At 40.0% G+C, this 22799-nt stretch overlaps 1 protein-coding gene across 3 annotated transcripts in view; it reads right to left on the bottom strand.

Moving 5' to 3' along the window:
* Window positions 1-22799, bottom strand: part of DYNC2H1 (dynein cytoplasmic 2 heavy chain 1) — a 342439-nt gene that overhangs the window by 113649 nt on the left and 205991 nt on the right. For all 3 annotated transcript variants that reach the window (XR_006193953.1, XM_042906646.1, XM_042906647.1), the window contains exons 80-82: window positions 20624-20699; window positions 15476-15684; window positions 12778-12882 (exon numbers count right to left, since the gene is read on the bottom strand). Coding sequence is in view for 2 of the 3 variants with exons in the window: in XM_042906646.1 (XP_042762580.1) it covers window positions 12778-12882; window positions 15476-15684; window positions 20624-20699 (390 nt within the window). In the remaining variant the exon portion in view is untranslated. The remainder of the gene's footprint in view (window positions 1-12777; window positions 12883-15475; window positions 15685-20623; window positions 20700-22799) is intronic.

The following is a 22799-nucleotide window of genomic DNA, read 5'->3' as shown; positions in this document are numbered from 1 at the left end:
TATATAGGTAGTGGATTAATCCACCCAACATTCAAACAAGATTTAATAACTATCCTTTTCAAACTCTTCCAAAACACTGAAGGGGAGTGAAAGTTTTTAAACACCCTTTGCAAGGCCAGTGTCAGCCTGGTAAGAAAAGCAGACAAGAACACTACAAGAAAATTACAGGTCATGGCGATATAGCTCAGTGGTAGAGCGATGGACTACAAAAAAATTACAGGCTAATATCACTAATAAACATAGATGCAAAAACCCTCAATAAAATGTTAACAAACAAAAAAAAGTTAACCAAACACAATAATACATTAAAAGGATGATAACTCATGATAAAGTGTGGTTTATTCCAGGAATGTAACGATGATTCAACGTCTGCAAATCCATGTGGTACATCACATAACTAAAAGTTAAAAATCCTATTATCATCTCAATAGACGGAGAAAAAGCATTTAACAAAATTCAACATCTATATCTGGTTTAAAGAACTCTCAAGAGAGTGGGTAAAAAGGAAACATATGTCAATATAATAAAGCCCATATAGGACACTCCTACAGCTAACAACACACTCGATGAAAAAAAGATCAAGGCTTTTCCCCTAAGAACAGCAACAAGACAAGGACGCCCCCTATTGCCACTTTTATTTAACACAGTATTGGAAGACCTAGCCACAGCAATTAGGCAAGGAAAAAAAAAAGTATCTAAACTGTAAAGTAGTAACAGTGTCACTATTTGAACATAACAATACTATATACAGGAAGCTAAAGAATTAATGGAAAAACTGTTAGATCTGATACATGAATTCAATAAAGTTGCAGGATACAAAATCAACATCCATAAATCTGTTGTGTTTCTAATACACAAATTATGTAACATCAGAAAGAGACATTATAATTTGATCAAAAAGAATAAAGTACCTAGGAATAAATATAATCAAGGAGGTGAAAATACACCATACACTGACAATGGGACAGATGAAAGAAACAGAAGACACAAATAAATGGAAAGACCTTCCATGCTCATGGATGGGAAGAACAAATGTTAAAAGGTCCACACCACCCAAAGCAATCTAAGGAATCAATACAATCTCTATATAAATTCCAATGGCATTTTTCACATAACCAGAACAAACAGTCTTAAAACTTGTATGGAACCACAAATGACCCTGAACAGCCAAAGCAGTCTTGAAAAGAAGAATAATGCTGTAGGCAACATGCTCCCTTGTGGGGAATAAGCTTAGAAATTCCCTGGGCTTGCACCAATGGGCTAACAAGGCATAAAGAATTACAAAGCCATGGGGTGCCCTCACCCACGCCTGGGTAAACAAAATAAGATGCCCAGCATAAAGGAGGGACAGGCCAGGGACCCCAGAATAGAGAGGGAGGGGCAAAGGCCCCAGAATAGAAAGGGGAGCAAAGGCACCCAATACAAAGATATATGAGATAAGCAAGATTAGGAATCAGGATGAAAATGCCCCCCAATTTAGTACTAGAGCAGAAATCTGCTTTCACAGGAGGAAAGGACCAAGTTAGATAAACAGGTAAATAGGGCTATAGACCACTGCGCTACGGGTGAAGCAGCCCAGAGCAGAGATGGTTAACAAAAGAAAAGGTGGCCTGTCAACCCTCAGGTTATCCCCCCTATCTGTCTCATCCCCTGGGCCAGCTAAGATACACAGACACGGCACCTCCTGCCTGCCGTTAACCATCTGCCCATCTGCCAGGTGCCAGGATTTTATATTGACCAAAACCCTAAACACCGTGTATCTTCAAAACCCTCCTTTCCTCTTGCATCCCCAAGTTAATGTTCCCAGTTTGTCTCTTTGTAAGCCTTTGTTTGTAAGCCTTCGTTTGTAAGCCTTCTGATCTTAATAAATACGGGACAAGGACCTTTATTAGGGGCTCTTGTTTTTTCCTGGATATTAGCCATCTCTCTCTTTTAATCCTGTGTCCTGCTCTCTTGCTGGACAAGAGAGTACTTGAGACTTAAGAGTCTACGACACTCCCTGATTTCAAACTATACCACCAAGTTGTAGTGATCAAAACAGTTTGGTACTGGTATAAATAGACTTATAGATCCATGGAAGAGAATGGAGAGACAAGAAGAGACCCACATGTATGTGGTTAATTAATTTACAACAAAGGAGGCAAGAATACCAAATGGAGAAAGGACAGTCTCTTCAGTAAATGGTGTTGGAAAATTAGACATCAAAATGGAAAATAATGAAATGACTTCTCTTATCCTCCACCCAACAAGTAACTAAAAATGGATTACAGACTTGAATTTAAAACATGAAACCATCAAAGTCCTACAAGAAAACATAGTTGGTAGGTTCCTCAACATTGGTCTTAGTGGTATTTTTTGAATCTGACAACCACAAAAGCAAACAAAAGCAAAAATAAACAGACGGGACCACATCAAACTAAAAAGCTTTTTTGCACAGTGAAGGAACCCATCAACAAACTGAAAAGGAACATACTGAATGGGAAGATATCTGCAAACTATATTATCTGATAAGGGGTCAGTATCCAAAATTTAGAAAGAACTCATAAAACTCAACACCGAAAACCAATGTGATTTAAAACTGGGCAGATGACCTGAATAGACCTTTTCCAAAGATGAACTACAGATGGCCAACAGACACATGAAAAGATGTTCAACATCACTCATCAGCAGGGAAATGCAAATCAAAACCACAATGAGATAGCACCTCACACCTACAAGACTTGCTATTACCAAAAAAAATACATTGGTGAGGATGTGGAAAGAAGGGAATCCTCGTGCACTACTGGGGGAATGTACACGGGGGTGACCACTTGGGAAAACAGTATGGAGCTTCCTCAAAAAATGAGAAATAGAAGTACCATACGATCCAGTAATGCCATGTCTGGGTATCTCTTCAAAGAAAACAGTGATTTGAAAATGCACCTTTTCAAATGCACCTCTACATTCACTGCAGCATTATTTATAACAGCCAAGATACAGTAACAATGTAAGTGTCCACTGATAGATGGATGGCTAAATAAAGATATGGTGAATAAATGTGTGCATACTTTATACACATATAAGTATGTATCATGATATATATGGAACATAATACATACATATAATGCAATACAAAGCCATGAAGAATGAGAGCTTGCCATGGAGACAACATGGATGTACCTTGAGGGTACTGTGCTAAAAGAAAGACAAATACTGTATGATTTCATATATATGTAGAACCTGAAAAAGAGAACAAAACCCAGACTCCTAGATGCAGAGAACAGAATGGTGGTTTCCAGAGAAGGTGAGGGTGGACAAAACTGGGTGACAGCGATGAAGAGGCACAAACCTCCAGTGACAGTTACGTGCTAGGGGTAGAATATACAGCATGGGATCTAAAGTCAGTAATAGTGTATTCATTTTGTGTGGCAGCAGATGGTAGCTAGACTTACGGTGATCGGTTCGCAATTACACAAAAGTCAAATCATTACACTGTACAAATGAAACAGGATATTTTTGCATTGCATACATGCAATTACAATTTTTAAAAAATGTTAAGAAGTTCAGAGAATAACCAGGAAAGTGGAAGAGTGGTGTTTAGGGTCAGTACAAACAAACATTTGTTAAAAAAATTCCCTTGGGTCCCGTAACACCTAGTCCATATTGAATTTCCCTGATGGCCTCAACATTTGTTTCAGATTGCTTGAATCAGTATCCACAAAAGATCATGCAGTTTTATGTATTTAAGTCCTTTAACATAGACCAGTTTCTCTGAGCTTCCTTTTTTTTTTTGAATGTCATTAACAGGTTGATAAAACTGAGTCAGTTGTCCTGCAGAATGTCTCACATTCTGGATCCACTGTTTTTATTTTGTTCCCTTAACTCCTGGTGTTTCCTGATAACCAAAAATTAGTTCTAAAATCTCAATCAGATTCAAGTTCACTTTTTTAGAAGACATTTTCGGGAAGCGTACTTCATCCTGCGACACATCAGGAGGCACAGGGAGCATGCTCGACTGCTGTCGGCATGCAGGCCGGTCCCTGAGTTCAAGTAGCACCAAATAATCTCTCTCTTGTAAATTTCCCCATCAATCTTCCAAGTAGTGGTTTCAAACTGGGAATCGTGATTTTATGAATCAATGATTTTATTAAGATTTGTAAAAATGATTTTTCAAATTCTGCCATTCCTTCCCTATTATTGAGAATTATTCAATAAAGAAAAACATTCTTTCTCAACTTTTCTTTCATGATCGTGAAATACCATTCACAAAGCAAAGATAAAAGTTTGTTTCCTTTTTAAGAGCTATTTTTCAAATGAAGAGGCATTTTTACTTCTTACTAAACAACACATGTAAGCAAAACATCAAATTTATAATATTGGTGAACTTAGCGTTTCTTTATAAACTTTCAAAAATAACAAATATGACATCATTGTGCAAGTCACAAAACTAAAGAGACTGAGAATGTCTTTTGATCCTTTTGTTTTTGTCTCGAGTGGTCTCAGAACTTGAAAAGTAGCAGGTACTCTAACTAGGACCAGCCTACACCTAACAGTCAGAAGTCGATACGTGGTGCAGGAAAGTACACACCACCTCTCTTTGCTGATGGCACTGTTGGCGAAGCTGTGACTTACAAACAAGCTCCTGAAATATGAGGAAATACATTCAACAGAGAAGAGCATCTGGGCTCCCTGATTCCAAAAAATAAATTTACCAGCAACTTGAGACTTCCCTAATAACTGATGAAAAACGTTTTGAGTCAGGATAAGTGCAGCTGCCGAGTTCATAAAAGCCATTCAATCCAACATTGCTAAAATTATTATACTAGCGATTAATCCGCAATCTTAAGCAACAGAAAAACCATCATTAAGAATGAACATAATCTGTATTTCCCTGATAAGGAGTGATGCTGAGCATCTTTTCATGTGCCTGTTAGCCATCTGGATGTCTTCTTTAGAGAAGTGTCTATTCATGACTTCTGCCCATTTCTTCACTGGATTGTTTGTTTTTCGGGTGTGGAGTTTGGTGAGTTCTTTATAGATTTTAGATACTAGCCCTTTATCCGATATGTCATTTGCAAATATCTTTTCCCATTCTGTCGGTTGCCTTCTAGTGTTGTTGACTCTTTCCTTTGAAGTGCAGAAACTTTTTACCTTCATGAGGTCCCAATAGTTCATTTTTCCCTTCCCTTTGGAGACGTGTCAAGTAAGAAATTGCTGTGACTGAGGTCAGAGAGGTTTTTTTCCTGCTTTCTCCTCTAGGGTTTTGATGGTTTCCTCACATTCAGGTCCTTCATCCATTTTGAGTTTATTCTGGTGAATGGTGTAAGAAAGTGGTCTAGTTTCATTCTTCTGCATGTTGCTGTCCAGTTCTTCCAGCACCATTTGATAAAGAGACTGTCTTTTTTCCATTGGATATTCTTTCCTGCTTTGTCAAAGATCAGTTGGCCATCCATTTGTGGGTCCAATTCTGGAGTCTCTATTCTATTCCATTGGTCCATGTGTCTGTTTTTGTGCCAATACCATGCTGTCTTGATGAGTACAGCTTTGTAGAAGAGGCTAAAGTCTGGGATTGTGATGCCTCCTGCTTTGGTTTTCTTCTTCAATATTACTTTGGCTATTCAGGGTCTTTTGTGGTTCCATACAAATTTTAGGATTGCTTGTTCTAGCTTCGAGGAGAATGCTGGTGCAATTTTGATTGGGATTGCATTGGATGTGTAGATAGCTTTGGGTAGTGTTGACATTTTAACAATTTATTCTTCCAACCCATGAGCACAGAATGTTTTTCCATTTCTTTGTATCTTCTTCAATTTCCTTCATAAGCTTTCTATAGTTTTCAGCATACAGATCTTTTACGTCTTTGGTTACGTTCATTCCTAGGTATTTTATGATTCTTGGTGCAATTGTGAATGGAATCAGTTTCTTTGTCTTTCTGCTGCTCCATTATTAGTGTATAAGAATGCAACTGATTTCTGTACATTTTGTATCCTGCGACTTTGCTGAATTCATGTATCAGTTCTAGCAGACTTTTGGTGGAGTCTATCGGGTTTTCCATGTATAATATCATGTCATCTGCAAAAACTGAAAGCTTGACTTCATCTTTGCCAATTTCGATGCCTTTGATTTCCTTTTGTTGTCTGATTGCTGATGTTAGAACTTCCAACACTATGTTAAACAACAGCGGTGAGAGTGGACATCCCTGTCGTGCTCCTGATCTCAGGGGGAAAGCTCTCAGTTTTTCCCCATTGAGGATGATATTAGCTGTGGGCTTTTCATAAATGGCTTTTATGATGTTTAAGTATGTTCCTTCTATCTCGACTTTCTCGAGGGTCGTGCTAATTAACAAATCAGGAGACTATAGATGCTGAAGAGGATATGGAGAAACGGGAACCCTCTTGCACTGTTGGTGGGAATGCAAACTTGTGCAGACGCTCTGGAAAACAGTGTGGAGGTTCCTCAAAAAATAAAAATAGATCTACCCTATGGCCCAGAAATAGCACTGCTAGGAATTTACCCAAGGGATACAGGAGTGCTGATGCATAAGGGCACTTGTACCCCAATATTTATAGCAGCAGTTTCAACAACAGCCAAATTATGGAAAGAGCCTAAATGTTCATCAACTGATGAATGGATAAAGAAATTGTGGTTTATATAGACAATGGAATGCTACTTGGCAATGAGAAAGAATGAAATATGGCCTTTTGTAGCATGTGGATGGAACTGGGGAGTGTTATGCTAAGTGAAATAAGTCATACAGAGAAAGACAAATACCATATGTTTTCACTCTTATGTGGATCCTGAGAAACTTAACAGAAGACCATGGGGGAGAGGAAGGAAAAAAAAAGGTTAGAGATGGAGGGAGCCAAACCGCAAGAAACTCAAAAAAACTGAAAATAAACTGAGGGTTGATGGGGGGTGGGAGGGAAGGGAAGGTGGGTGATGGGCACTGAGGAGGGCACCTGTTGGGATGAGCACTGGGTGTTGTATGTAAATCAATTTGACAATAAAATTTCATAATAAAAAAAAAGAAAAAAAAGAATGAACACAAATCCTTTTAAGAACTTTGCTATGAAGCTGCTATTGAGTCTTAAAGAATCATAAAGTTCTGGAACTTCACGCCATGTTAGGGGAAAAAAAAACTGAATACGTAGCTCACACTTAAAAATATATAGCTCTTGTAGGAAAATAAGTAAGCTAACTTAATTGAACCTCTTTTTCTAAACGAATTATAGCTAGTAAGGGATTTCATCAGTAAAAGCTGCCTCCCCAAACTTGCTGGCAGTTTCGAGCAGCAGCACAGGCGTCCCTCCCACACCAGCTCTCTGACAGGTCTTATCCCCCAAGGTCAGCGCCACACAGCAGGCCAGTTCCTAAGGTGTTTCAGTCACGAGGCTCATCATTGTGTGGCCCCCCGCTGCCCCTGCTGTCTCCTGGCCTCACATCCCACCATGTCGCTCCCTCCAAATGGGCTGCAGACACATCTGTCTCACTGCTGTCCCTGCACTTAAAAATCAGGGATGGCCCATAAATACACAGAAGGATATTCAATCTCAAAATTAAGAAATACAAGCTAAGACCACACCGAGATAGCAGTGTAACCCATCAGTTTAACAAATATGAAGGCATCCAAAAATACCACCTGGTGGGAATTAAAGGGTGTGGACACAAGACCTTCTGGGGACAGTGTACAGTAGCACAGAACTGAAACCATGCGCACACGGTCCATTTGGGGATGCACATCGTGAGAAACTCCTGCACTCGACAGACCATGAGATGTACACACAGGTACACAGCAACATCGTGTGTAACAGTGCGGCATTTACATAATTATATGTACATTATGTAATATACATGATGTTATTATGATTATACTGCAGTAATAATGAATGAAACTACAGCTAAGCCAGTGACCTACACACCTTAGAAAAATAATGTAAAATGAGATATGCTAGTCCTAGAACACCACATGAAAGACACTGTTTTATGATTTGAAAAGTAGCGGGGCACGTGGGTGGCTCAGTCGCTTAAACATTCAACTTCGGCTCAGGTCATGATCTTATGGTTCATGAGTTCGAGCCCCGCATCAGGCTCTGTGCTGACAGCTCAGAGCCTGGAGGCTGCTTCACATTCTGTGTCTCCCTCTCCACCCCCGGCTCCCCCTGCCGACCGCGCTCTCTCTTTCTCTCTCTCTCTTGTTTATTTTTGAGAGAGAGAGAGAGAGAGAGAGAGAGAGCGAGCATGAACGGGGAAGGGTCAGAGAGAGAGGGAGACACAGAATCTGAAGCAGGCTCCAGGCTCCAAGCTGTCAGCAAGGAGCCCGACGCGGGGCTCAAACTCACAGACTGTGAGATCATGACCTGAGCTGAAGTCGGAGGCTCAACTGACTGAGCCACCCAGGCGCCCCTAAAAAAAATTTTTTTAATTATCTAAAGGAAGCAATATACTTGTAAGAACAAGTGTGTGTGTGTGTAAATGCATGCATGTAATACAAGTGTTTAAGAAGTACAAAGGTATTAAAGAAGTTTAAAACAAAAGTGAATGGTAGCTCCTTTAGCAGAAAGGGAGATGAACAGAAGAATCATGTAAGTTGATTCAAGCTATTGGTAATATCCTTGTTCTTGCCTGTTGGTTTAGGAGTCTCATTACATCATTATACTTTTTTTTTTTTTTTAACGTTTATTTATTTTTGAGACAGAGAGAGACAGAACATGAACGGGGGAGGGGCAGAGAGAGAGGGAGACACAGAATCGGAAACAGGCCCCAGGCTCCGAGCCGTCAGCCCAGAGCCTGACGCGGGGCTCGAACTCACGGACCGCAAGATCGTGACCTGAGCCGAAGTCGGACGCTTAACCGACTGAGCCACCCAGGCGCCCCACATCATCATACTTTTTAATATGAATTTTATATATATATATATATATATATATATATATATATGTTACATATGTAATCCTTTATATAGATCAAAGACAGTGTTTTGAAAAGATAGTAAAAATTTCAGAAATAAAGAAAAACACACAGGTCCTGCAGAAACATGCATCTTAAGAGAAAAATGAAGCCCATTCAAAGGAGAAGCAGTACCAAGGTTTGTGGGAAGTTGCTATTTAAAGTAAGTCTGAAAGGCCTTCGTGATGATGTCACCTAAAGGGAATAAAAGAGCAAGCCATTCAGATATCCAGGGATAAACGAATGTGAGGATTTCGTGCGACTCGGAATAGCAACGTGAGAAATTCTCAGTTTCTCACAACTGTAGTACAGATGCTTTCAAAGTTGAGGGTGCCTACGAATTCATGCCAAAACAGATTCCAAAGCCCCGCTCCTCAACAGTCCTATTTTACACATCTTGGATGCTGCTTAGCAATCCACCTATTGAAGATAAACTTGCCAAATAATTATCATGTAAGTGCCCGGCACCACCACCCTCAGATATTTTCCAGGCTTTAACTTAGAAAAACAATTATGTCAGTTTGAGGATTAATCTACATCTGCAATCGTGGGTGAACAGTTAAATATAAAAAGAGGGAAAGAAAAGAAAAAAACGGTAAAGACGTGGGTCTGTTGCTTTTACAGTGACAAGGAGACAAATCTGGGAAAAAGAAAGAGAAAACAAGAGATCTGGATCTCTGAGATCTTACAGACCTACGGCCCGTTGTTGTGAAGGGAACAGTAATGTAAAGAGGTGGAGTCACGAACCGGGGCTGGGTGTTACTGGAGCAGACAAGTGTGTGTGGTTACGGAACATGGCTCCCACAAGAACCAAGTAGATAACCTTGTTACTTCTCCGAGTACTTCATCCTGGCTTTGAGGTTTCACCAATATGGTTAAAGCCTCACGTTCCTTATCGATTTTACATACCTTAATATCCAATTTCTGGTGGGAATTTTTAATCCCCAAGCCTTAGAAATACTATGAGGTTCCTTCATCCATCACACGGTCTTATTCACTTGTTTGCAGCTGTAATTTTTTATGCTGCTACTTTCTCAATTCTTTGCAAAGTGAATGAACATTTGTAGCGAGTACCTGATCTCCACCAGCCTCAGTGCCAGATGTTGTCCCACTGCACACACTGCGTGGGTAGGAGTCATGATGGCCCCTCTTCTGCACGGCCTCATCCTCTACGAGTTTAAGGTATCACCATGAGTTTAAGATACGCAGGTACCATGGTATTTAGATCAACAATGGACACAAATTCTACTTAGTCTTGTAATGAATATTCACTATAAAATCACGATGGCACTTTTGAATCACAATGAGGAAGTGGTACATCTTTCATGAAGCAGTGAATTAGGGAATTATTTGGGCAAAAACTGTTGCTTGCGCTAAAGACTCTTAAGTCTAGCTATAAAGCAATTTCTAAGCTCTGAAGGATTCCTGAGAATACAGATGACGGATAATACTCCACAGGCAGCTCATTTAAACTGCATTACATTTTAATGTCAAGATACTTGAGATTTTCTTAACTTTTCAAATATTTCATTAATTTATTCACTTATCTTCCAGACTCCCCATTCATAAAGTTTATTAAAATACAGGTTTGTCATTAAGATATGACCTGAGTTCCTAGGTCAACAGGTGACAAAATGCAAAAAAGACTATTTTACCAAAGACGTTTACCTAGCAAAAGGGTTTTTCTCCCCCACGAAAAGGAGGCGGTGCGAAACAGGAAACCTCTATGGAGAGAAGTATGGACTCTCATGATGGAAGAGGGCTGGAACTGCCATGGGGGCAGGCCGGGCTGTGTGCACGTGAACTCATGCTCACTGACCCGGTTCGTTCACCTACTAAGAGTGTGATCTTGGGAAAAATAATCTCCTGTGGCCTCGATCTTCTCAACTGTAAAGTGAGTTCAATAATGACCCTCATATCACAGTATTGTTTTCAGAGTTAAATGAGGTAATGCATGTAAAGTGCTTAGCAAAGCCAAATTCGGAAGGCAGGTAAGTACGAAACTATCACCACCACTACCATCGTCATGATAAACGTGTATTAACAAGGACCTAAACGACACTACATGGGAGAATACAAAAATCATGACTTAAAAAAGACCTAAGTAAAGCTATTGACTGACACTGCTTAGTAATATGATGTCAGGAGTGCACACGGTACAGGACATCATTTTAGGAAAACTAACTGTTCTGAGACAAAAGGGATTCTACAAACCAGTTTTCAAATCTATTTTTCTCCTTGCTGCTAATGTCTTATGACCAGAACTAGCCTTCATTTCCTCAAAACATCCTCATTTTCTCCTTTATTCCTAGATCATGATTCTTATACAATGCCTACGTGATTCATGCTTCCACTATTAAATCTGGGAGGAGCCTCTGACTGAAACATCCCATGTAAAGCAGACCAGGCGATCCTGTGATGCACCGCCTCAAGCAATCACACCTGGCTAGCATTGAGAAGACCAGGAAAACATGTCATTAGCATCCTGTTAACTTGCAAGCTGCTTATTCATTCCATTTCCTCATTTTTTCTTTCTTAAAAAGGAAACGCCAACACTGACCTAAACAAAAAAATCGTAAAATGCCAAAAGATGGCTTAAAAATGCAATGTTGATGTTAAATGAAAGGCATGCCAGGTAAAATAACAGACACTGAAAAATACTCTTTAGTCATTTTCCAAAGAAATTATTTCAATCTTTTGAATTCTTGACACACACAGTAAGGATGGCCAATACATTTTCTAATAATTAAGGAAGTTTTGACTCTTCTGCAGTATCCTTTTCTGTTTAAAAAGGTTTATCTTGGGGCGCCTGGGTGGCGCAGTCGGTTAAGCGTCCGACTTCAGCCAGGTCACGATCTCGCGGTCCGTGAGTTCGAGCCCCGCGTCAGGCTCTGGGCTGATGGCTCAGAGCCTGGAGCCTGTTTCCGATTCTGTGTCTCCCTCTCTCTCTGCCCCTCCCCCGTTCATGCTCTGTCTCTCTCTGTCCCAAAAATAAATAAAAAACGTTGAAAAAAAAAAAAAAAAAAAGGTTTATCTTACATAGAAAGGTGCAAAGAAGATGTTTACAGCAGCACTATCGACAACAGCCAAAATACGGAGAGAGTCCAACTGTTCCTCGACTGATGAATGGATAAAGGAGATGTGGTGTGTACACACACACACACACACACACACACACACACACACACACACACAGAGGACTATTACTCAGCCATCAAAAAGAATGAAATCTTGCCATTTGCAACGACGTGGATGGAACCAGAGTGTGTTACGCTAAGTGAAATAAGTCAGAGAAAGACAAATCTCATATGATCTCACTCATGTGTGGAATCTAATAAATAAAACAAGTGAACAAAAGGAAAACAGAGAGGGCAACAAGAAACAGACTCCTCACTCTAGAGATCACACTGCTGGTCACCAGCAGGGAGGTGGGTGGGGGATGGGGGTGAAGGAGGGCACTTGCGGTGACGCACACCAGGTGATGTGTGCAAGCGTTCAGTCACAATATTGTACATCTGAAACTAATACTACACTGTATGGTTAAAAATTCGGGAATTAAAATTTAAAAACTTAAAAAAAAGTAGCCTGAAAATAATCACAAGAGGTAAAATACATATATTTTGGATGAGGCGATAGTGTTCAGTGTGTTATTTTACTAATTTTGACAAATCTCTTAATATAGAGCCATTTGGCTCCTTTAAAATTTATTTAGGGTGGGACCGGAATGTACTGTGCTAAATAAAATAAAAATTTTCAGTATGAGCTTGTGGGGTCTGTAGATTAAAGCAAGTCTCATCCTGTTGCTCTCAGGCTCCCGAGCGACATTTCCCTCCAGCACCCCTTGTCCTAGGTTACCTGAGAACTGATCATGCGCTGAGCCGAGCGAGCAATGTTGGCAGGAAGACCGAAGAAACTAGGCTTGTCGTCCTCCGGAAGCTTTTCGATGAGAGCACGGTAGTCCTAAATGTGAACAAGTGGAAACCAGCTTTTCGGTAAGCACTGAACTTACAACCACTGAAAACAGATACTGGCAAGTACTGAAGTATCGGTTATTCACATGATTACGCTTTCCAGGTCAATCTCCCTTTCAGTCTGGGTAACACTCACTTAGTCATCTTCAGAAAATATGCTCATTACCACTTGTTCATCCCTAGCTTATGTGATACTGGATTTTTTACATTCAACTCCGCACATTCGAAGGGACCCTGCACTTATTAAACCGAACTACCTGAGTGGCTGTGGCTACTGTGTCAGATGTCACATAACATGTTTCCAGGAAAGCCCTGTGATTACTTACCATGCATCCGACCCACGACCTATGTGCAGAGCGCAGCTCCGCTTACCCTAAGATAAATATTCCTGACACCCCAGAAACCTCCATACACTTACTCTGGAAAGCAAAAAGCTCTCTGTAAACACTTTCCATAAAGCCATTACACAGTCAGTCCTCAGTCCGCTGGTGAAGTGTAATGAAATGCACTGATAATCCTCTCATTTCACCCCAAATTACTGTCAGCATTGCAAAGGCTCAATTTACCAAGCACAGTTAGAGTCAAAACTCTAGATGAGAAACAAGTGTGGACCAGGAGGGAGAAATTATTCGGTTTGGCTCAAGGGTAAGACCTGTTTTGTTTGCTTGCTGTCAGGAAGAACGAATTATTTTCAAGGGGACACTGCGTGTGCGTCTACACCATTCTTGCTGAACTAGGAGGAACAGCTGTTAAAGAGACTCCAGCATTCTTTCCCATCCTTGGCGGCTGTCTGACAACTATTTCCAGGGCAACGGTTGAACTCCAGGAAGCCCAGGGCCTGCAAACCTGTCAAATTTTGGAAAGGCATGCTTTTTTTTTTTTTGGAAATCTTTCCCATCTGGTCTGTAAGCGCACACTGGTTAACTTTGTCAAACCGTCGAATCCCAATACATAGAGGGGTGTAAGCACGTGCGTACAGGAGCACCCAGGGCAGGCTTGTATATGCGTGTGCAGTGTAGGGCACACGCAGGTGTCGTCACCCGCCCGGGAAGCTCTGGCTTCCTCCTTCTGTAGGACTCTACTAGACAGAAAGCCGAACACTGATTCTCACAAATCATCCTATAAATACAGAGCAACTTTTGTCTATCACTTCCCTTTGTTCATTTCAAAATGGCTGTCAACCTCTCTCATCTCTACTGGCTACGTCTGCTCTCCCCGACAACTGTACACTGACACGTTTCTTCCGTAACACGCAGCTGCACGTCCACACGGATTTCTCCGCGCTTCGAGGCAAAAGAATATACACCCCATGAGAGCATTTACGCAAAGCTCAAAAACAGGTGAAACTAACGTCGGTATTAGAAGGGCCTCATCTGTGAGGGGGACGCGGCAATGACAGGGGGCAGGAGGAGGACATGTGGGGAGCTGGTCACGTTCTGTTTCCGGATCCCAGCACTGGTTACACTCACATGCTCAGCGTATAAAATTCACTGCCGAGGACATTAATGATGTGCACTTTCTGTGGGGCTTTTACTTTTCAGTTTAAACCTCAAATAGAGAGGGGAGACCAGTCAGTGCACTGTGTGAAATGAGCGCGCCATGAATAGCCATGTGACGCCTCTATTTGCTGGGTGAGGCCCTCTCGCTAGGAGGTCAGCCCCACAGACGCCCCCGGTGCCCACATGGTCTGGAACAGGGACACCGGCAGGCACACGGATATTTGGGGGGCGCTTAGTCATGTACTGAATACATGACTAAATGAGTGAAAGATACTGAAAAACAAAACAGACGGGATACTTAACAGGTAAGACATTTGGTAATATATTCAATATTGGTTTCGAAATTTTTACTTTTGACAATTATGTCACTGAAACAAAAGAATCTTCTTGAAAAATACTGAGATGACAAAAAAAAAAATGCATAATTCCGAGAGAAGTATACAACTGAATATGTATCCCTGTAATTCATGAAGAGATAAATGATTTTAATGTTCTAGGACATTATTTGGACTTTAAGCCAAGATTAAGTTTGAGGCCACATAAATGAGACTTGACATCTTTCGGGCCACATTTTGTGCTACTTTGTGGAAAAGAGGACTTCATCCTACCGGCTTTTGTGGGATGACTCAAGGTGGAAAGCTCCAGCTGGCTAAAGTAAATACCCCTCAACGACACCAAGAGTGTATCCCTCATATGGTTAGAGCTGATTTAAATTTATAAGCCAGCAAATGAAGACAGATTTGTTAAAGAGTGTTGGACTTCTTTCAGTTTCCCTGTGCCCACTGGGAACTCGTGGACCCTCTCCTTGTGGATCTTCACAGTGCTCTTGCATTTGTAACATTTCCCGTGGCCACTCCCTCCAAGATTTCCCTACACACTGCATCCGGTTATCATCAATCAATCTCCTGTAAGTATTCACAAGTGTGTAAGACACCAGAAATAGGCCACACAGTGCATAACAATAATCCATACTTGTGAAAGGGAATTACTTGTGCATTTGAAAATAAACATGTATGTATTCAACAATTTAAGAAAAGGATTCAAGTATTTGGGAATAGATTACACACGATGAATTTTACCTACCAGAATGCTGCAGGATTTGGGGAGAGATATGGAATATGGAAAAACACTTTTCTTGTTCCTTTGGTTTGAAACATCAATTATTGAAGAATTAAAAAACTGTTTCAGGTATGACTGAAGAACTCTAAGGTCAAAATAGTTATCTATGCGTCCGCCATAAATAGCATTTTCAAGTAAACCGTGTAAAAATTCCCACTGAACATCTTTGGTACCTAGAATTTTAAAACAAACTTTTATTAGCTTTATTTCTAACATATTAGAAATATTCTAAAAATATTCTAAATTATTCTGAGATATTAACTAAATTCTTGTCTCCAGTTATATTTATAGGATATGACAATATACATTTAAACCAAGTTAAATCATTCCTTACAATCTCACTAATATGAATGTAAAGCTCATTAATAAATTCTTAATAATAATTAATATTAATATAATCATAGAACGGCTAGTATGTATTGAGATTATTTAATCAAGTAAAATTCCCCAAATGTCACTTAAGCCTCATAACATAGAAATATTAAAAAGATGTAATTATACTGATGAATAAATTGAGGAATAGAGGCTGAGTGACCAAAATCAGAAAGTCGCGCAGTCCCAAAGATCTGGACCCAAAGCTGTACTCTTATCGACCACACAGCACTGCCTCCTCAGATGCGAAAGTCCTATTTAGAATATATTCAAAGCCTATTTTTATATAACGATGAAAATCTCAGTTCATAAAAAAAAATCTGAATAAGGAAACTTGAAAAAATCACTTCACATATTATAATCTTCTAAATGTCCTGATTTTAACAGTCAACTGTCCATTTCCTATTCTAGTAAAGAAATGTAGTATAAAACAACACGAGACTCTCAAGTCATTATTTCATTTTGCGACAAAAGCATTCTCTTAACCACAGTTCAGTGGTAATTTTAAAATGTAAGAATTAAACCTCGCGTCCGCAGTAACTATAGGAAACCATTACATTTATAGTAGCTGGTTCCCCTCACTACTAGCAGGGCTGGTCTAGTTGCATTTGATTACTATAAAGTCCGAGATCGCACAAAGATAGATGTCTGTGCTATTTCAGGCCACACACAGCGCACAGGTGATTGAGGTGGCCTCCTACAGGGCAGGGCGTCTGCAGCATGGAAGACTGATTAAAGTTGCTTCCTGCCTACATCTTATGATCAACAGTGGCCAAACAGCTCTAACAAGGGACTTCACCAGGACTCCATTTTCTAGTGCTACCTTGCTTTTTACTAAGTAATATATTAGTAATGGAAAAGCGATTCATGCATAGGTAGGCCACCAGGGCACAGAGAAACATTAATGGACCTTCAATCTATAAAATACAACTAGCTATTATGTAAAATATATTTTATATAACTTTTAAGATCTTATGTGTCTTACACCCACTGTTCTCAAGGTGAGTTTTGTTTAAGATTAAAAAACCAGAACTGAAATTATAGCAATAGCAAAAACAGTCAATTACTGCTAACTTACTCAATATAGTCAATGTACTAAATATCAAATGCTTCATGGGGCTTTTCTCATTCAACCTTCTCAAAAATTGAATCAATGGACATGCGTCTGCTATCACCCTATTTTACAGATCAGGAAACTCAGGCATCAAGATTATACATGTGGCCCGGGTCTTATGAGCTACATAATTTCTCACCCATATAATTAGAGCTTTTTCTCTTTTTTGTACTTAATTGTGTACATGCGAAGAAATTCTAGAATCCTAAGATTATACAGTTAGATTTTTACCATGAGATGCACTATCACTTTAAAGCACGGGCCTCTTATTCACAACTCAGTGGTGTGATATGTGTAAAAAATAATGTGAGGCTATTAATTAATTCCATCACAAGTGTCAAACATAATGACAAATCATTCAAACTCCTTGCTTTGGTATCCTCATCCTCAAAGGGCACTAATAATGATGATCTCATAGTGATACTATAAAAATAAAATAAAGTTTAAAGCATTTTGAAAAATTATGGAAATAGCCCAAGTGTCCACTGACTAATGAATGGATAGAGAAGATGTGATGTATGTATACAATGGAATATTCCTCAGCCATCAAAAAGAATGAAATTTTGCCATTTGCAAGGACATGGATGGAACTAGAATGTATTATGCTAAGCACAATTAGTCAGAGAAAGACAAATATCATATGATTTCATTCATATGTGGAATTTAAGAAACAAAACAGATGAACTTATGGGAAGTGTGGGAATAAAAAGAGGAGGGGAAAAAACCACAAGAGACTCTTAACGACAGAGAACAAACTGAGGGTCGATGGAGGAAAGAGGGTGGGGGATGGGCTAGATTAGTGATGGGGACTAAGGAGAGCACCTGTGATGAGCACTGGGCATTGTGTGTAAGTGATGAATCACTAAATTAAGTTCCTGAAACCAACACTACAGTGCATATTAACCGGAATTTATTTATTTTTAAAGTTTATTTATTTATTTTAGAGAGAGAGACAGAGTGCGAGCGAGCAAGCGAAGGAGTGAGAATGAGTAAACACAACCAGGGGGGGAGCAGAGAGAAAGGGAGAATCCCAAGAAGGCTCCATGCTGTCATCACAGAGCCTGGCGTGGGACTTTATCTCATGAATCATGAGATCATAACCTGAGCTGAAACCAAGTCAGATGCTTAACCGACTGAGCCACCCAGGTGCCCCTAACTAAAAGGAATTTAAAGAAACATTTGAGGGGCACCTGGGTGGCTCAGTCAGTTAAGCGTCCGACTTCAGCTCAGGTCATGATCTCGCAGTTTGTGGGTTCAAACCCCATGTCAGGTTTTATGCTGACAGCTGGGAGCCTGGAGCCTGGTTCAGATTTTGTGTCTCCCTCTCTCTGTCCCTACTCCGTTCACACTCTGTCTCTTTCACTCTCTCAAAAATAAATAAACATTAAAAACTTTAAAGAAAAACTTGAAAATACAAAGAAAAAGAAAAATGACCAAGTTTCAATGCAAGCTAAAGCCTTAGTGCATACTGTATTAATACTGAAAACAATCACTCAAAGAGTCAGAAAAGTGGCTACCCTTGGCATGCACTAGGGCACTGTGGGGTCATGTGTATCAAGGAGCAAGGGAGGCGCTTCTGGAAGGTTGGTAACACTCTGTTGAACTGGGGTTAATTACAAAGATTCAATATACGCCCATTTACTAAATTTTAAGTTCATATACACTTTTACCACGTGTAATTGAGAAATCTGTACCATGCAGAAAAACTCACTTAGAATGTTATTTGGCATTCACTAATGGTGAACAAACGAGTGTCCCACCTATCCCTACATACAGACTCAACACAAACATATCCAAATTGTTACTGAAGGTAGCAGCGAGATCATCACCACCCCCACAGGACCCACATGTCCACCGACAGAAGTCACATGATCAAAGAATGACACACTATATTGCACTGAGAATAAATGACCTGTACTTGCATGTAACCATACAGACGAATCTCTCAAGACAACGTGAACTGAAAGAACCTAAGGACTAAGCAGTACATGACGTACGATCCCAGCTGTAAGAACAGAGGCAAAATTGCTGTATATAGTAAGAGATGCCTGGTGTTTACCACAGGAGCGGAGGGACAGGGCAGTGGGGGTGGCGGTGGGGGTTGGGGATGGTCATGACCAGAAGGCAGTATGAGATAGAGTGGAATCAGAATTACTGGTGATGTTATTTCTTGATTAAGGTGCTGGCTACATGAGTCTGCTCATTTTCTGGAAATTTCACTGAGATATGATCTTCTAAGTACTTTTTGTACATATATCATTTAAAACTTTAATGTCATAAACATATAAATTAAACCGGGACTTGGCTACATACTAGATGTCCATCCCTATCATTCTGCCAAAGATATGCTACAGAATAATTTCTGGTATCTGATATTAATTCAACTAACAATAATTGAGTGTGTACCCTGGGTCCTGCTACAGGCATTAAGGACATACAGCCAAAAACTTTGCTTTAAGGTAGATGGCGCTCTAGTGGGGACAGATGAACAAGGTCGCACTGACATGCTCCAACAACACAACAGAACAAGTGGGTAGAGAAGAGCTTTTACAATGACTTAGATTTGGTGGTAATGCAAAGCTTTTCTGAAGAAGAGCCCCGAAGCAGAGATGTGAACGAAGGGATCACGTAGAGGCACTTCAGAAGAGCACCCACCGAGAACTTCAGGGAGAACAGGCCTGGCCTGTCAGAGGAAAACAAAGGACTAAGGTGGCTGTATGATTTAAACAGGGGTGACGTACCTCATTTTACTTTTCTCAACGCTTGGTTTACGCGTGGCAAATGTTTCAGAGAGCGCTGATCACAAAGAAGCCTGTGTAGGCGGCTCTTCTCGGACCAGCAAGCACTGAGGAGGCTGAGTCAGTGAGCAGAATCGGGATCCGGTTTGGACATGGAAGGGACAGAAATTGCCCAGACACTGGACATTTAAGGATGAAAAAAAGAACCCAGGTGCTTCACAGGTTCTGACCCTGAACAAATACATGACTGGTGGTGGTGTTTACTGAAACGGGGGATTCAGGGAAGGGCTTGGTGGGGCTGCAGGGGCATTTTTAAGTTTGATATCCCTATGAATATATTCTCTCCTCCAATCCATCCCTGCTCTAAACCCTCACGTCCCCTGCCATGCCCCTGCACCCCTGCACAATACACATCAGAGGGCAGAGGGCAGGATGGCCTCAACCGATCACATCACGTGGTCTTGTCTATTACAGTCTATTATTTGCACCTTGATCCTTAACTCCTACTTAACCATAAGTTTAGATTCTACAGATGTGTAGTACTGACGTTAGTCTAGCATAGTCCCCGATTTCACAGTTCCGGAGAGCTGAACAATTCTTCCTAAGCCTGAAACCTAGGAAGGCCACAAACTGAAGACAACATCTCTCCAGGTTTTGGCTTCCTGAGAGCTACAGAAAGATCAGACAACTATGGCATGTAAAACTAATGACCACCACAGATCGAGAACCAGCCACTAACATAAGCACAGCAGCCAGGACATAAAACACAAAATGAAAAAAAACAAGTTTCATGATAGGAAGTCAATTTTGAAAAAACCACACTGCTAGTAAGACCTCAAAAAAATTTTCCCATTAATATCAGAGAGGACAATTATCATTAGAACTTACCATCAAAGAGCCTGTCAATAATGCTGTATCCAGCCCGAAGATCTGATAAAGAAAACTCATAAAACTTGGTCCAACCCTATCAAAACAAATTTACAAATATTAAAGACCTACAAACAGTGTTCAAAGATACACATGTAGGCATTATCGACTTTATAATCTTAAGAATGCTCAAAATATGCTAATAAAATAAAAGGAAAACTCCCAAAACTTTTTAATAAAAACAATAACTCTAACGTAACAGTAATTTTTTTAAAGAAATTTACTGACATCACAGCATGCCAAGGACTTTTAATACTAGAATAGTTTTTATCATTTAAGTATTGTGGCAATTCAGTCACAGAGGGAACAAATTGGTATAGTAAATTTTTGAGTCTAAATACAGTGTATTCAGTGAGATATTTTCTATAATTTTATCCTTCAGACTTGTGGCTTTTGTCAATAAACATGAGAAAAGAAATGTTACAAAAAATTTTTAAAGGCCCAAAAATAAAGCATTATTTCCTGTACATTTCACCCATGAAGCATTCATGTTGGAACTAAATTATGAACTTGCAGCTAAAAGCTACAATGCTTATATAAAAGGAACATTCATAGAGCTCTAGGTTTTATAAAAATATGAAAAAGGTAAAAAAAATTCTGATGGTACTTCCAATCACTTCAACTAATTTAGTTTAATGTAATGCATTGAAACTAAAATCTATTTAGACTTTAATAGTATTTAGGAATATCAAAACAAATTTCATCCATTAATCATTCAAGACAATATGTACAAAATGCATGTTATACGTAAAGCACTGGGAATGAAAGAATGAACCGAAACATAATCTCTGCCCTCAGGTGGCTGTCAGTAAAACGTGGGCAGAGGGGGAAAAGTGGGTGGGCACAATCCACCACTCAAACACACCTCCAACTACAGGCTACAACTACAATGTGCTTGATGCAAAGAGTCGTACTTGGTCTGCACAAGAAAGAGGTCTGAGCTCATCTGGGAGCTAAGGCACCGCCGCCTTGGTGGGGAGCGGGGAGAACACACAGGAAGGAGTAAGTACATGGACACTTAGGACAATAAAGTTAGAGAATTTGTGTACAAGGAGAGAGAAGCTACTGGAAGGTACTGAGGGCCTGCTGCACACCAGGCACTGTCTGGTCGGTGAGAATCTACCACTGAAGCAAAGAAAAAACCCATGCTCTGGAGAAGTCTGCGCTCTAAGGCTCACACCCAGAACACAGGGGTTTTCAGTCATTTCTGAAACAAACTGGCACAAATAAAGAGTTGGACACAAAAACCTAGGGCTTAGACAACAGGTCTGAGCTAGATACATAAATTTGGGGGTCACTAGCATTTGGATACTTTTTTAAAATTATAGATATTGTAAACACACACACACACACACGAGATTTAAACCTCACTCGCTAAGATTCAGTACAGGTAAGAATCAGAGATCTGTAACGGTTACATGCCTGTCAACAATAACAAACTTCAGTGACAATATTTTTTCTTTCAGCTTTTTATTTAAATTCTAATTAGTTAACATACAGTGCAATATTGGCTTCAGAAGAATTCAGTGATTCAGCACTTACACACAACACCAAGTGCTCCTCCCAAGTGTCCTCCTTAATGCCCATCACTCATCCAGTCCATTGTCCACCTCCCTCCCTCCATCAATGCTCAGCTTGTTCTCTGTCATTAACAGTCTCTTTTGAAAATAAGAAAGAGTCTCTTTTGAAAATTAAAAAAAGAATCTCTTCTGGTTTGTTGCCTTTCCTTTTTCCCCTTATATGTTCATCTGATTTGTTTCTTAAATTCCACATGAGTGAAATTATATGGTATTTGTCTTTCTCTGATTGACTTATTTCATTTAGCAACATACACTCTAGCTCCATCCATGTCATTGCAGATGACAAGATTTCGTTCATTTTGATGGCTAAATAATACTCCATTGTATACATATGCTACATCTTCTTTATCCATTCATCAGTTGGTAGACACTTAGACTCATTCTATAATTTGGCTATTAATGATAGTGCTGCTATAAACATTGGTATGCATCTATCCCTTGGAATTAGTGTATCTGTATCCTTTGTGTAAATACCTATAAATACCTAGGAGTGCAACTGTTGGATTCTAGGGTGGTTCTATTTTTAACTTTTTGAGGAACCTCCTTACTGTTCAGAG

Source organism: Panthera leo, chromosome D1, assembly GCF_018350215.1.
Source record: "Panthera leo isolate Ple1 chromosome D1, P.leo_Ple1_pat1.1, whole genome shotgun sequence".
NCBI classification, from domain to species: Eukaryota; Metazoa; Chordata; class Mammalia; order Carnivora; family Felidae; genus Panthera; species Panthera leo.
Note: the sequence above shows the minus strand (reverse complement) of the source record. Positions and strands in the feature narration are given on the sequence as shown.